This window comes from Melanotaenia boesemani, chromosome 8, assembly GCF_017639745.1.
Source record: "Melanotaenia boesemani isolate fMelBoe1 chromosome 8, fMelBoe1.pri, whole genome shotgun sequence".
NCBI lineage: Eukaryota > Metazoa > Chordata > Actinopteri > Atheriniformes > Melanotaeniidae > Melanotaenia > Melanotaenia boesemani.
In genome coordinates, this window is record NC_055689.1 from 3,435,880 (window position 1) to 3,452,558 (window position 16,679).

General features: G+C 42.4%; 1 protein-coding gene across 1 annotated transcript; it reads right to left on the reverse strand.

Annotated features, from left to right (window-relative positions):
- Window positions 1-2,114: 2,114 nt before the first annotated feature.
- On the reverse strand, window positions 2,115-14,475 carry LOC121644791 (dnaJ homolog subfamily B member 6-like). The gene is made up of 8 exons (XM_041992983.1): window positions 14,302-14,475; window positions 12,733-12,835; window positions 6,556-6,665; window positions 6,398-6,463; window positions 5,391-5,501; window positions 5,174-5,311; window positions 4,862-5,102; window positions 2,115-2,923 (listed from the first exon to the last, which is right to left on the reverse strand). The coding sequence occupies exons 2-8, from the start codon at window positions 12,795-12,797 to the stop codon at window positions 2,818-2,820; spliced, it is 837 nt and encodes a 278-aa protein (XP_041848917.1). The 5' UTR covers window positions 12,798-12,835; window positions 14,302-14,475; the 3' UTR covers window positions 2,115-2,817.
- Between the last annotated feature and the right edge of the window lie 2,204 nt (window positions 14,476-16,679).

Below are 16,679 nucleotides of genomic sequence, written 5' to 3' on the forward strand. Positions count from 1 at the left end.
AAAACACATTTTTAGGATTAATAGGTCAAGTTTACCTTCATGACAACTGTGAGGGGAATGAATTTTTTTCTAACTCATCCGTTTGGATGTTATTTAATTGTGAAATTCGGCATAATCAGGGGCGTGTCCTTTTGATTGACAGCTATCCAATATCCACAGTAAGAAGGGAGAGTGAAGCACAACCGCAGTTTTTAGCAGCTAACAGTGTGCCTTAGCTTTAGCCTACCTACTTCCGTTAGCTACCATTAGCTCCTGGTTAGCCCGGTTAGCTCTTAGCTACAGGCAGCTAGGAGTTTAATGGGTGTCAATCATCCACCCACACCTTCACAGACCCCCTCTCAGCTCCACCTCTTTGCCCAGTTTTAGATTTTGAAATAACGACATGGGTGACGCCGCCAAGATGGCGACAGTGGGAACCGCCCAATGAGCTTCAATTCAGCTCTTCATAAGCCAACGGATGACGTCACAGAGGCTCCGCCTATCTTTTATATACAGTCTGTGCCCTGACCTGACCGCTGGTAGGCTACGTGACAAAGAGAGCTATATTAATTAATCAAAGCAGTTGAATTTGGTTTTACTGTATATTTGTCCTTACATGTGAGGAAAACTTGTATGATAGAATTAAATAAAGGCTCCTGAAGATCCTGTACGGTCTGTTGAAAGTCAGCCATTTTTCTCTCACGGCCTCTCTCAGCGGAGCCAGGCAGCCATGCAGGAGGGATCGCAGGCTGCACCAACAGCCTGTCACCTGCTCAGTCTGGGTATAATAGGGAAGGATCTGGCCCTAGACGCGCCTTGAAAGGCCACCCCCTTCATATACGTAATGAGGCATAAATGCATATAGAAATGTAAAAAAAGAGACAGAAATGAAGAAGGGATATAAATTTGTCATGTTTTATAGGTTTTCTAATGGAAAAACTTCTTTTTTTTTTACATTTGTTGTATAAATTATTGGTACATGAGTTAATTTATTGAGCCATCTTTATATTTCTATATTTATTTTTTATTCTGGCAGTTTCGGTCCTCCACTGTAGACCTCAGCACTACTACTTATTTTACTGGTGCTTGATCATTTTCCTCACTGGTAATGGAACACACACATTCATTTGCATTATTTTTTAGCTGTATTGCATCATACTGATGTCACTCTGGCTCTAGTTTGATCCTTTATGCAGCGGAGTGGTGTATGCATGTAGCAAGTAAGAGAAAATATCAGCAGATAAAAAATAAATAACCTTTACAAGCTTAACTACTTTTACTCATAACATTTGGAAAAGTGTGTGTAAGTGTAATCTTCCACCACAAAATAGATTAAAGCTGTATGGCTGGTATGCAACAAACAATAAAATAGCATATAACCAAGTTTTTGTGTGTGTGTGTGTGTTCTACCTAAATGGTTCAATGTGTTTATTCTTTTTAAATCAAGATAACTTGAATTTTTATCTTCTATTTTTTTTTTTACAATTTATTCTTATTGCAATTCAAAACTGTATTATCAACATTGCAGTATACTTAAATCAACACCACACTCAGGATCATCATCATCATCATCATGGCTAATGCCATAATATTTATTATTAGCAACTTTTGTATTATTTTTATAAAAAGAGGGCACATGGGTTCATAAATATTCTCCAGGAAGCTTGTAATAATATTCAGTTTTTAGTTATCAGCATGCTTATGTGAAGTTCTGGTCAGTTTTAAACAGTCGTGTCTGAACTGTTTAAAAACGAGTCGGTTCTGCTCCAAACCAAGTCCTGATGATGACGGGGGGGGTCTTCTGATCTAATTGCTGTCATGTGAAATAGAAATTTTACAACAACAATCCTGAAACAAAGCAAATCTACAACAGAAACAAGGCGTTGACGTGGTCCAGCTAAAGTCTGACGCCATCTAGACCTGCAGCCTTATTCTGGTTCAGTCTCTCCAGAAGCTTCTTCACCTGACTGCAAGTAACAGAGGTCTCAGCGTGGTCCAGTCCGAGTCCAGACCTCAACCTGACTCCGATGCTGTGGTGGGACCGTCGGAGAGCTGCAGAAACCGATGCTGCAAACCTCATTGATCTGAACGATGGTAAGAAGAGCGGAGCAAGAGGGGACATATGACACTCCAGACAGCATGAAAGTCTAGATTTATTTCCAGAGTACACAAAAATTTTCCATGTTTCATTTACAGAATGCCTTTCGTCATGTGTGCATCAATGTAGCTTCAACATTTAGAATCAACACCAACATGCAGAAAATAAATAAACAAAAACACTTTAAAGTAAAAATCTGGGATTCTTCCACCCGACTTTAGATTTATTTAAGTTTTTAATAAAAAATTATTCCGAAGAGGAATCTAGACAAGTAGTGTGGGGGGGGGGGGTGGGGGGGGGGGGGGGGGGGGGCATGGTGAAATGATTCCTGATCTTTTTCTGTACCAACATTCTTTTAGGCTATCAGAACCACACCAGGACCCCAGTCAGAACCTCAGAACCCCATCCAGAGCTAGAACACCAGGACCGCTCCAAGTCTGACAACGGGAACCAAATGATGCGGAATAACGTCCGAGTCCAAATCCTGGAATCTGGATCATTAAGACATGGGAGTCAGTGAGAGGGGGTTCACGGGGGTCCAGGGGGGTGGGGTGGGGTAGCGTTCTAGGGGGTCAAGTGGGGAGGGGTATTGGTCCACAGGGATTCGCAGGGGTAGGAATGAACAGAACTTAAGTATGTACATCAGACTAACAGTAAAACACCAGTTCCTCTGTCTGGAGCTCCAGCTCAACGGGCCGTTTCTTCTGAGGTATTATCTTCACCAGAACCGGGTCCGGTCTTTACTTGTGTTCCAGCCGCAGTAGCTGCTCCTTCCCGTTAATGGTCAGTGACCGCAGATGGCCGTCCTCCTCCACCTCCACCCGCTCCTGGCCGTTCTCCATGACTCTGGAGGAAGAGACAGACGGGGTTACACCTCATTCAGACACATAATGGTGCATTCAAGTCCCTGATTCACAGCAGTATAATAGAGTTCTGTTGGAGCTTTCAAGACATCTTCTACCTGAAAAGGGGAACATCATAGACAATCTGTCACCACAGAGCTGAAAGCTGCCCTGCAGATGCCCGACTGAAACTCTCAGCTTCAGGTGTGTTTAGCAGAGACGAGACTAGGTGTGAGACGTTGAACGTACGATATATAAAATGGCTGTATCGCAATACTGAGTATAAACTGTCACAGCAGCCGTCTCATTGCATGGGGCACGACCCCCCCCATCCAGAAAACTCTCTTGTGCACATGCATGTTGTTTCAGGAGAGACCGGATGAAGCATGGAGACCGTATGCAGCTAGTTCACAACATGAAATGGAAGCTAAATGTAAGGCGTCCTTTTGAAGCAGTAACTGGCCTCAGCAATGACGAGCAGACTGACTGCTTTATATTTTGTCCTTTTATTTTAAAACTAAACAAGCTGATCTTTTTTTATCTTATTATCATGTTGACATGTAATTACGTCGCCTCATGTATGTACATCCCACGTGCACACACAGGTGAGCTCTAAACAAAAAGATAATATCTGAATATAAAATAACTCAATGAATGAATGATATTAATTGAGTAATTATAAAAAATAAAATAAACTTGATTTTCTAGGGGTGGCCCCTTCATTTAATGATTTTTGTGGCTGCAGGTCCCTGGTTTTAAAGAAAAAAAGTTTGTTGAAAGGGAAAAATCACAATGCAGTTAAATTTTACAGAAAATCCTACTGGAGTTTTTTATGCTGATAATGTTGAATTCATCCTTTACACAGCACTTTAGAGATTTTAAAACACTGAGATATGTATCGTCTTTCGGGATATCAGTTTCAGACAAGCCTAGAGGAGACTTCTCAGTTTTCTTTCAGAAAAACACTGAAATGTCCCATTTAGAGACAGATTCTGTCTCTTCCTGAAACGCGAGCTCTGGTGAACTCAGTCCTGTCTCCATTTGTCTCTGCAGTCTCAGCTGAGTGGACAATGAAGTGGTGGATGAGGAGCTTTTCTCTGAGAGATTACTAAAAAGCCAATTGTCATCAGAATGAGATTTAGACGTCCTCTGTAGAACAAGGACTTGGTCACCTGACGACCGGACCGACTCAGACCAAGAAAACAAAAATTCTCCACCCTGATCCGGTTTTATCTGGACCACAAATCCCTACATCATCACTTCATGGAGGAGGTCATCGTGCTCTGGTAGTTAAGCTTTAACCCAAACCAGGACCTGACTTGGACCCAGACCGGGACTCTGTCAGAGAAAAGAAGGTGAAACACACTGGCTTGGATCCACATTTCTGTCCCAGAACTAAAGGACGGGTCAGAAAATTTCTCGAATCTAAAAGAAAAAACAAAACAAAAAAAAACGATCAAAAGTCCAGATTAGATTAGATTGTTTGTCTTTCTCAGACTTTCCCTCCTAATCTAGAAGCTCTGAGACTGTAATCCATCTTTTTTTGTCTGTTCCAGCAGGAAACTCACCTCATGCCTGGAATTCACTGAAAACTATTCAAATGTTCATGTCAGATTTTATTTCATTAGACTGTTTCATTTTAGATTTACCGGAAAGATTTTACCTGCTGCTGTTAAAAAGCCGCTGATACTGACACTGAACTCTGAGCATAACAATGAAATTAAACATGATAAAAATGTTATTGTTGCCCAGCAGCTGTAAATATTCATGTTCTTTAAAGGAATATTTGCATATAGTTTTACTAAATTTCTGTTTTACGTTTGTATATTTGTACTTCCAGTCAATGTTTACGTTTTTAGGTTCCAAACCAGTTTGATGAGCATGTTTTTGTAATAAACAGACATTATTTCTTATTGGACTGGATGATTTTAACATATATTACCTCTTGGTGGTGATCTTCCGGCCATTGACAATCTTGGTGGAGGTGGACACAGAGCGGAAGTTCCCCATTCCTCCTCCTCCTCCTCCTCCTCCTCCTCCTCCTCCTCCAAAGGATGTTGAAGAGAAAGAGGTGAAGCCTCCTCCTCCCAGACTGCCCATAGTTGTCATGTGACCCATGTGGCCCATGTGACCCATGTGGCCCATGTGACCCATGTGGCCCATGGATCCAAATGAAGCGAAGCCTGAGAGGAAGAGAACAGAGTCACCACAACATCTTGCTTCATCATTATCACTAACTGAAAGTGGATTTTACCCGGGTCAAACGGGGAGAATCCAGCACCAAACGGAGGAAAACCGAAGCCTCCGAAGAATGAGCTTCCATCCCGGCTGCGACTGGTCCGGCCTTGGTGCCGTCGGCTGAAAAACGGATCATCCTGGAATGGATCTGCTCCTGACACAGCCAGACAGGGAGAAAGAGGACTGAGACACGTTTCAGACCCCGGGGGACCGTCTCTTTACCTCCATCTTACCAAAGAGGTCCACAAACGGGTCTCTGCCCCCAAAGAATTCCCGGAAAACATCTTCTGGGTTACGGAAGGTGAATGGTTCGTGGAAATGCTGTCCATTGTGGAAATGTCCTCCTGAAACATCCCAGAAGCAGAGACGTTAGCAGCTGTTCTCAGACCAGACCAACCAAACACAGATCACAGCAACAGAATCCTGATGGAGGATGAGGAAACTAAAATATCCCAAACTGACCAACTCTGGATTCATATGAGAACTCCATCAGTTTTCCCTTAAACAGACGATGATCCCCCCCTCTGCTCCGTTGCTACTGCTTTCAGATAACAGGGAATACTTTCAGGGTTTTAATCCACTGATGTGTTTACACAAAGTAGTTATTCATTTTGGGGGGGATTTAGAGTTTAGAGAAATCAAGCCATCCATCAAGTTTTCTCTCATTAGAAGTTTGTTAACACAACTTATTTCTTTCTATAAAAATGTCAGAAAATTGAATATTAAACAGCATGAATAATAAAGTAACATAAAACTGAATATGTGAATAAATGAGATGATGCCACAGAGAATGATGCTGGAATCACTGAGAAAGGAGGTCCAACGATATATCAGAGTGGGACTTTTTGTTTGGACGGGCAGTGTGAGACACCACTTAAAGACCTCTGTTGTCTAGCTGAAGTTAATGTCTGTTTCAGACTCTGGATTTCAATAAAACTGGAATCCTCAGAAATCCTCTGAGTGGCCATTTTCTGTTTTCAGCAGTCGGTCAGAAACAGAGACCTCCTCTCCTCCTGTACAGACCTGCAGTCTTTGTCTTTAGAAATCAGCTTTGGTAACATCAGTGTTGATCTTTAATAAGACAAGTACTGATCTGATTAGTTAATGCATCTCTGATAGCAGACCAGAACCAATGGTGGTTTGGACATGTGAGGACTGGTCTCCAGGACTGTTGAGCCTGCATGACGATGACGGGATATTAAAACCAAACACGGATGAAAGGATTAAAATGTTGGCCCACCTCTGCCCCCGCTGCCCCCTGTCAGCCCCTCTTTGCCATAGCGATCATAGATGTTTCTCTTGCTGGCTGGAAGAGGAAGACGACATGTCTCAGAAGGAAAAACAACATGATGATGAAGATGTTCCCTCAAACTCTGACTGGGTGGAGCTGATACCGACCATCTGACAGGACTTCATACGCCTCTGACAGCTCCTTAAACTTCCTCTCAGCATCCTCCTTGTTGTCGGGATTTTTATCCGGGTGCCACCTCAGTGCCAGTTTTCTGTACCTGGAGGACAAATCAAATCAAACTATTTATAAAGCACTTTTCATGCATGTACAGATTGGGCCTACAACTGAACCTTGGGAAAACCACACCTTTTATTTCATTAACAGTATGGCGGAAGAAGCATGTATCCATACTTACAGAAAAACAGTCGATCTGTGAGTAAAACCAGTTAAGAACAGTACCTGAGAGGCCCACCAGACTTCTAAATCTGTTTAACAAAATGTGTTGATCTACTGTATCAAAGGTGGCACTCAGATCCAGCAGAACCAGGACTGAAAGCTTTTGTGCATCCAAGTCATTAACAATGTTTAAAAGGGCCGTCTTGGTACCGTGGTTTGGTTAAAACCAGACTGACATTTTCCAAGATATTGTTTCTATTAAAGAACTCATTTAACTGATTTTTTAAAATTTTACTTAAAAATGGTACGTTGGATACAGGTTGGTAATTATTAAAAACAGTGGGATCAGAATTCTTCTTCTTCAGAAGGGACATCTGTTTTTAAGATTCATGGGAAAATATCCGTCTTTACAAGATTTAAAAGCTTGAACTCAAAGAAACCATAAAAAGTTTTTAAATTGATGTGGGAACTGGATCTAAAAGGCAGGTTGTTGGGTTCAGTTGGGAGAAAACTCAAACAAGAATCTTTGCATCAATAAGGACAAATCTCTCCAGTGTTTCCTCAGGTAAAAGCAGAGGTTTAGAACTGTTAAAAATCAACATTTTGTTGAGATAATAGATTAGATTTAATGGTATTGATCTTAATTATGAAGTGGTCTGCAAATCTCTAACATGCAGTGTTTGATGGTGGCATGGAGGATGTGTTAAAATGTGTGTTTATGAAAAGATCTATTGTTTTATAAAGGAATTTGGGATTATTCTTATTGTTAGTAATGATACATTTTTGTAGATTTTGAGTTGCTCATGTAAAATTTCATAATGAATTTAGTTTCTCTCCATTTCCGCTGCTCTCCTGTAATTGCGTTTTAGTTCTGTAATTTTCTCATTTCTCAACGATGAGCTCAGTTAGCTTTTTACAGTTTTTATTTTAAGTAGAGCTGGTGAGTCTATTGCTGATTTTAATCTGTTGTTAAAATGATCTACAATAAAATCACAAGATGCAGGTAAAATCTGAGCAGGAGTTTGGTTAAAAATGTCAATAAAATTTGAAGCCAGAAGTAATATATCGTTCCCTCACAGTTCTCACCGAGGTCTCCTGTTGGCTAAAACTGGTGATGTTAAAAAAATAGGGCTGCTCGATTACAGGAAAAATTTTAATCACGATTAATTTGAGATCTCAATTATTTAACTCGATTAGAGAAAGAGAGTGTCAGTGTGACATTTGAAGCTTTTCTGTGGTAGTACAGACTAGTTTCTTTCCTCCAGCTCCCAGTAGCTCTAGTTTGTCTCAGACCAGCAGCCATGTTCTGCCCGGTGTGATCTGGAAAAAATGAGTCGAGATATTTCGTTTTCACGTTGAAATCTACGTCAATAAAATGTAGCGCGACATTTCTATATGGCTCTACAGTGCGGCTTGACCACAGGATCGTAGCGGTGGCGAAACATCGGACTGTAGCCACGTCCTTCACAACACCCTCATCATCCTCATCATCCAGGACAGAGAGAGACACTCCACTGACATGGAGACGAGATGGCAGGGATGCCGTTTGTCCAAAGTGTCGATGAGGTCCTTAAATCCCGGGTTCATGTGTTAACTGAGAGAAAAGTTCTGTTTGTTTATAACGTTTGTCTCTCTGTGTCTCTGGGAGCGGGTGGATTATTTAGTCGCGACTCACAAAAATTGAACATTTTTCAATTTTGTGTCGTGTTGCAAGCCCCCGTATGCACGTCTGCATGAACGAGCAATTTCACATGAACGAATGTCGCCTGTCGCTTGGCTGGAGGAGGGCAGCGATTTTTACCTCCTGCATAAGTTCCACAGAAAATGATGGAGATAGAGCAACGTCGCCTCCCGTGTTTCCAGCCCTTAATTGGCAAGGTGTTTGTAAATCCATCCATCCATGCATTTTCTGCTGCTTATCCGGAGTCGGGTCGCGGGGGCAGCTGCCTAAGCAGGGAAACCCAGACTTCCCTCTCCCCGGCCACATTCACCAGCTCATCCGGAGGGATCCCGAGGCCTTCCCAGGCCAGCTGAGAGATGTAGTCCGTCCAGCGTGTCCTGGTTCTTCCCTGGGGCCTCTTTCCAGTGGGACTTGCCTGGAACACCTCACCAGGGAGGCGTCCAGGAGGCATCCTAACCAGATGCCTGAGCCACCTCATCTGGCTCCTCTCGATGTGGAGGAGCAGCGGCTCTACTCTGAGCCCCTCCCGGATCACCGAGCTTCTCATCCTATCTCTAAGGTAGAGCCCTGCCACCCTGCGGAAAAAACTCATTTCGGCTGCTTGTATTCGCGATCTTGTTTTTTCGGTCACTACCCACAGCTCATGACCATAGGTGAGGGTAGGAATGTAGATCGACCGGTAAATCGAGAGCTTTGGCTTTTGGCTCAGCTCCTTCTTCACCACGACAGACCGATGCAGAGTCTGCATCACTGCAGACGCCGCACCGATCCGCCTGTCGATCTCCCGCTCCATCCTTCCCTCACTCGTGAAAAGACCCTGAGATACGTGAACTCCTCCACTTGGGGCAGGACCTCATTACCGACCCAGAAAAAGCCCTCCACCCTTTTCCGGCTCAGGACCATGGTCTTGGTCTTGAAGGTGCTGATTCTCATCCCAGCTGCTTCACACTTGGCTGTGAATCGCTCCAGTGAGAGATAAAGATCACGGCTCGATGAAGTCAACAGAACCACATCATCCGCAAAGAGCAGAGACCCAATCCTGAGGCCACCGAACCGGATTCCCTCAACACCTCGGCTGCCCCTAGAAATTCTGTCCATAAAAGTTATGAACAGAATCGGTGACAGAGGACAGCCTTGGCGGAGTCCAACCCGCACTGGAAACGATTCTGATTTACTGCCGGCAATGCGGACCAAGCTCTGACACTGGTCGTACAGCGACCAGACAGATCGTACAAGCGGGTCCGGCACTCCATACTCCCGGAGTACCCCCCACAGGAGTCCCCGGGGAACACGGTCGAATGCCTTCTCCAAGTCCACAAAGCACATGTAGATTGGTTGGGCAAACTCCCATGCCCCCTCAAAGACCCTGAAGAGGTCAGGGTGTTTGCAACTCGCGCTGAATAAAACCAAAGCAGACGGGGCTGTGGGAGGAGTCTGCACCAGAGCGCTGCCATGCCAGCAGCGATCGATTTGCAAATTAAAACAGCACAACAGGAAACTGCGAAGGACAAAAATAATCGGATCATTTAATTTTTATGATCGTTGAAAACCCAGATCGCAATTGTGATTAAAATTCGATTAATCGCCCAGCCCAATAAACAACACATAGTGGTGGTCTGACACAGCCAGCTCAACAGCAGAGGACACGCTAGCGGACAGACTATAGGTAATGACCAGGTCCAGGGTGTGTACATACACACACATATATATACGTATATACAATGGGGGAAATAAGTATTGGACACGTCAACTTTTTTCTCATTATATTTATTTCCAAAGATGCCATTCATGTGACATTTCTTCCAGACACTGGTATTAACTCAAATAATCCACGCATGAAAAGAAATCACAAGATTCAAATCCATAAATAGTGATTATGTGGAATTAAGTGCAATAACACAGGAAAAAAGTATTGAACACACTATCTGAGACTCGTTTAATACTTTGTGGAGAAGCCTTTGTTTGCAATGACTGCTTCCAGACGCTTCTTGTATGTATGAACTAATCGCCCACACTGCTCAGGTGTGATTTTTGCCCATTCCTCCGCACAGATTGTCTTCAAATCTTGAATATTCTTTGGTGCCCTCTGGTGAACCCCTATCTTTAGTTCTTTCCACAAATGTTCAATCGGATTTAGGTCAGGTGATTGACTGGGCCATTCTAACACATTGATTTTCTTTTTTTTTAAACCATTCGAGAGTCAACTTTGCCGTGTGCTTCGGATCATTGTCCTGTTGAAAGGTCCAGCCACGTCTCATCTTCATCATCCTGGTGGATGGCAGCAGGTTCATCTCAAGAATGTGCCGATAGATGTTTCCATTCATTGCTCCTTCAATTATATGAAGTCTGCCAGTACCCCGAGATGAGAAACAACCCCACGCCATGATGTTTCCACCACCAAACTTCACTGTTGGTATAGTGTTATTTGGGTGATGTGCAGTGCCATTTCTCCTCCAAACATGGTGTGTAGTATGACAGCCAAAAAGTTCAATTTTGGTCTCATCTGACCAGACAACATTCTCCCAGTATTCCACAGGCTTATCCAGATGCTGTTTAGCAAACTGTAAACGAGCTTCAACATGCCTTTTTTTGAGGAACGGAGTCTTGCGGGCTGAACGTCCATAGAGGCCATGGCGGTGGAGTGCATTGCCTATCGTTTTCTCTGTAACACTTATACCTGCTGCCTCCATGTCTTTCTGGAGCGCTTTCCGGGTGGTCCTTGGCTCTTTGAGAACTCTTCTGACCATCTTTCTGACTCCCTGGTCAGAAATCTTGCGAGGAGCTCCTGTGCGCAGCCTGTTGATGATAAGGTGATGCTTCTTCCACTTGCGGATAATGGCCCCAACGGTGCTTACTGGAATACTCAGATTCTTTGAGATAAGTCTATAACCAGTTCCATTCTGATGCTGAGCAACAATCAGGCTGCGAAGGTCTTGAGAGAGCTCCTTGCTTTTACCCATCATGAGATGTGTCTTGTTTGACTACTTAGTAAAAAAAACAACCTGTTTATAGGGCCATCAATTAGCACTAACCCAGCTGATGTTGGTTTGCACTTATAGGAAGTACAAAGACTAATTACTTTCAGGTTTGAGATGGTATGGTGCCTTTCCTTGCCAAACTATACAGCTTTCCCATGGTGTGTTCAATACTTTTTTCCTGTGTTATTGCACTTAATTCCACATAATCACTATTTATGGATTTGAATCTTGTGATTTCTTTTCATGCGTGGATTATTTGAGTTAATACCAGTGTCTGGAAGAAATGTCACATGAATGGCATCTTTGGAAATAAATATAATGAGAAAAAAGTTGACGTGTCCAATACTTATTTCCCCCATTGTATATAGTCTGTATGTACAATGAAAACATTAAATAAATTGAAGTCTTTATTATATAGCTGTGAGACAATCAGGGGGCTTCATAGCAGGAGCAGGACAAGCCCAGAAACCTGCAACTGACGATATTTGAAAAACCAGCTCAAAGTTGCTGAAACAGGCAGATTTTAGCAACTCTGCTGCCTTTCTCCTGCACAGTCGTCTTTATCCCTGCTTTGTTTGATCTAGCTGGTAGTTTACTGCAGCGCCGGGAACCTCGCACACTGATTGGCTGAGTCCATCATGTGGGATGGCTTACCTCCGCGTGTTTCCTGGCCATGACCATAAAGACTGTAAAACTTGCGCTAGTTAAAGTAAAAGCACCCCGTCAGATTTTGTATTTTAACTTCTGGTCCATGTGGGACAGGTTCTGGGTCCTGATGCGAACTGCAGTCCACTTGTTAGTGACCTCTGGTCTATAGATTTAGCTGGGAGAAGATCCAGCAAATAATTAAGTTAAGGGATGTCCTAGAGAGGCAGAGTTCTCAGGAGTAAAGATGGGCAAAGGCTCGCTAAACTGTGAAAGAGTGCATAAAAAGATTGTGGAATTGTGGAAATGCTTTGTAACTATTATCATCTACAGTGCATAACATAAAAAAATTCAGAGAAACTGGAGGTGTCTCTGTGCGTAAAGGACGTGTTGCTGCTGGAGCCGAGCTCTGTCTGATAAACACTGAGACCTGAGCTGAGTCAAGATACCTGGAAATGAAGGTTTCTTCCAAACAGCTCAGGTGACATGCAGGCTGTTTACGTGTTTTTTCTTCACCTTACTGTTGATGATAAGCTGTGAGGCCTGTCCATTCAGTTCTGCTGAGTGTTTTTATTGGCCTGAGAGGACAAAGTGAGAGAGTCTCTTTGTTCACGTCTGAGTATTTTAAAACTTTAGGAACTTACGCTTTCTTTATGTCATCTGCAGACGCGTCCCTCCGTACGCCCAAAATCTGGTAGTAGTCCACCATGATCAGAGGGTGGAGAAACTTCTGAAAGCTCGGTGAACCTGGAACAGCAGAAAGAGCTGCAGTCAGTTTGAACAAGCCGGAGCTGATGGTGCAGAAGGACGTTTATGATTCATCTTTAATACAAAAGGCTGCATTCACTCTAGCCCTTCTTCATCCAGAAGAGGTTGCTTTGCTCAGGCCGGGATCTTTCTGTGATCTAGGAAGTGAATGTGTAACCAAACTCTGGTGTGGATCAAAAAACTCTGGTTCTGTTTCACAAACATGGAATTTAAGGGAAAAAAAAGGAGGAAATCTGGAAGAGATTAAGAAATGAGGAGTTATATAGACAGTTATAAGAAAAATAATTCTAATCACGTCTTAATTTTGCTTTAAAGAAATGTTTTGAATTATTATTATTAATAATAATAAATAATAATTTGCCTAAATATTTCCACATTTATTTATAACTTTATTTCCCTATATATTATCGTATTATAATTAGATATATTGACCAATATATTTCTTCATTTATTTTCTTATTCTTTTCCAGATTTATTCTCTTTGTGGTGTTCCTGTCGTTGCATATATGACAGATACACAGAGCTGGTTCAGGCAGCTAAAAGTCCCCCAAAAATCCCCTGTGAAATATTCCAGCTGGTATCCACTCTGGTTCTGAGTTTCCTGGTGGATGTTGCAACTCTCCCACAGGGAGGAGGAAAAACAACAAATACTGGTCATCATTAACTGGGGCCAACTGGGATTACTAAAGGGGAGAAATAATCCACCAAACACAGATTAACTGAATTAACTAAGTACATTTGATTCTTCCAGTTTATCATCTAAGTGGAGGAAACTGTGACACATTGTTCCCAGGAGTGTGTGAATAAAGTTTATTTATTAAAATCTACCAAACTGTTCCAGACTGTTTACACACCATCACGTCAAGAAGTATGATCATCATTTCATTCATAAAATATTAACGTTTACAACCAGATGGTGTGACTGGTTTTACTGGTCTAACTGAAAAAGTCTGTGTTGGATGTAAAGGAATCAGCCTCAAACTTTCTCACGCGCCTCAACAACACATATCACTGATATCAGACACGTTAATCAGACTAATATTCAGATTATTGATCATCTTCCTTTCTGTTTTGGCTGCAGGAACGATGTCTGATTGGTCACCTGCTGCAGCTCCACCTGTTCGTCCGGAACCACAACACCTGGTTGATAACCCGGGTTCTGGTTCCGTGTTCGACTCAGAGAAACCGGACCAATAGAAACCCTGGACATGTTGGACCTGTAGGCCCCTAGACTCTCACCGTTTGTACCTGGTTTACCACCTAAAAGAACCAACTCCGGGCCAGTACCGTCCAGAAAATACACTAAAGTCCAAACATAAAAAGGAGTAACCCTGACGTGAGAGAACCGGTTCTGTTCGTGGTATTAGGAGGCGGATTGTAGCCTTAGCTTAGCGGAGCTCGGCGGTAAACATGATCCGCTTTTAGGCTGGTTCGGTCAATCTCACCAAGAACCGTCGGTGTCGGTGGTCACAGTTGATGTTCAACACACGCCGGTGATTTATCAGGCTTTACAGGTGCTGGAAAGGTTCGGCATGTCCCCCAGAGTCCAGATTCTCAAATTAGGAGCAACATCCAGGAGCTAGTTAATCTTCTTCATCGTCGTCATAGCGGCGGTTCGTCTAGCCTTCTGGTTTATTACCGCCACCTGCTGGACAGAAGCGGCCACAGCGGGTTCCTGCCTCTGCCGAGGAGCTCAACCAGGACAAATTATTCCCAAATTAGAAAAATCTAACTTGAACTTAACAAAAAATAAATAAAAAGTTACTGGAGCATTCAGACCACGTTCAGTGTGGTGTTTTAAGATACTCTAAGAAGATAAGTTTTGACCAAGTTTTATTCTAAAGCTATTGGCGCCTCCACACAAAAATAGACACAATTCTGACTTGGGACTCTAACACAGCATGTGAGAATGGCAAAGATGGAAAACATTTTTATACATCAGTCAGGGAACTGATAGAGATATTGCAGACATTTCTGTCTTCACATCCAGATGGTATGAAGATTATTGTCCATATGGGGTCTTTTGATATTCTGAGGAGGAAAACTGGCTCTGAGATCCTGAAGAAAGACTTTTCTCTGCTGTTGGAGAGACTGTGTCAGTTTGGAGCACCATGTTCATATTTCAGGAACCTTTCCTACTGCAGGTAAAGGAATTGAACTGTTCAGTAGACTTCTTGGCCTGAGTTGGGTTGAGTGGGTTGTCAAACGCATGTATCGCCCATGGGATAAAGTTCATTGATAACTTCAATATCTTTTGGAACTGTAAGGAGCGATTCAGACCTGATGGGCTGCATCCAAATCTAACTGGATGCAAATTACTTGGTGCACACTTGCATCACGCTGTTGGGACGGCAAACCCAAACATGAGTGTACAGATAAGAGTACAAAGGACACAGCAGAGAGGTGACCGACTCCCAGCTCTCCCCCCTCACCAGACCCTCTTCTCCACATCACCCAAGGTCTTCAAAGGATGTCTCTATCCCGGTCTGGACCCCAGAGACCACCATCTACCAAGAAATTTAGATTTTCTTTTTCTGACAGAAACATGGTTAACAGAAGACACAAGTGAAACAGCACCTCCTCATTTTAGTTTTATGAATAAATGTTGAAATGGGAGGAAAGGGGGAGGAGAAGCTGCCTTATTTAAAGATTCATTCCAGTGTAAAGAAATTTCATTTGCTGATTTTACTTCTTTTGAATATCTTAGTTTTATTTTAAAGAGTGTTTCTAAAATCCTATTTCTAATCATCTACAGACGTCCAGGACACTGTGTAAATTTTATTGATGAATTTTCTGAATTATTGTCGGTTATCTCTACTGATTTTAACCATTTCATCTTAACTGGGGATTTTAACGTTCACATAGATAACATGACGGATGGTAATGTCAAGGAATTTTCTTCCATATTGGATGTTTGGTTTGTGGCAACATGTAAAACAACCGACCCACATTCGAGGTCACATTCTGGACCTGGTTATTTCAGGGTGTTGAGGTTGTGGTCACTGACTCGGCCTTGTCTGACCATTTTAGTATTTTGTTTGATTTACTGATCACTCAGAACGTCCAACAACCAGTGCAGAGCCAGCTGATGGACTCCTGGATCATTTCACTCTGAAAATCTTGAATGTAATGGATGCTGTGGCACCGATAAGAATCAAGAATACTTTGAGCAAACAGAAAACACCATGAAGAAACACCATTTTGGTCATGAGCCTAAAAAGAGAATGCAGGAAAACTGAGGGGAAATGATGGAAAAATAAACTTCAAATTCACTCTGAGCTGTACAAAACAATGAGCTGTGCAAGGCCAGAGAGCTGCATTCATCTGAAATGATTAACAGCTCACTGGCATCAGGCATTTTTGCCAAGTCACTAAAGATGAATGAATGAATGAAACTTTATTGTCATTCCAACAGGTGTAATGAAAACATTTTTCAGTACAAACCTGTCCAAGAGTAGACAACAAAAAACATATAAACATAAACAGGCCTCTGAGCAGCGCACCATTTTCACAGATGAAAAAGATAACATGAGGGAGGGAAAGGGTGAAGGGTTGAAAAAAGAGGCATCTCTACTCTGCGCCTGAAGGGTGCAGTTTAGAGATGCGAAAAAACCCCACACCTCAGTACACAAAAGCACATATGGATGCTACCATAAGATGTAGTTTGGAAAGGCAAAAACTGATTAAAAAAGATAACCTAAAAATGTTTTGAACAGCTAAATAAATAAAATAAAATAATTAATAACTAAAATAATAATTCTGTCAATATTTTCTTTAATGTTTTAGTTCAGTTTTTTTTTAAGTGTCGCAAAATGCAACCATA

What these genes read in the sequence shown, in the direction of transcription:
- LOC121644791 (XM_041992983.1), bottom strand. Translation starts at nt 12,797, where the DNA reads ATGGTGGACTACTACCAGATTTTGGGCGTACGGAGGGACGCGTCTGCA. An exon ending in GTATGAAGTCCTGTCAGATG is followed by an intron (nt 6,464 to 6,555) that starts GTCGGTATCAGC and finishes TTCCTCTTCCAG; the next exon opens with CCAGCAAGAGAAACATCTAT. An exon ending in CCCGTTTGTGGACCTCTTTG is followed by an intron (nt 5,312 to 5,390) that starts GTAAGATGGAGG and finishes TGGCTGTGTCAG; the next exon opens with GAGCAGATCCATTCCAGGAT.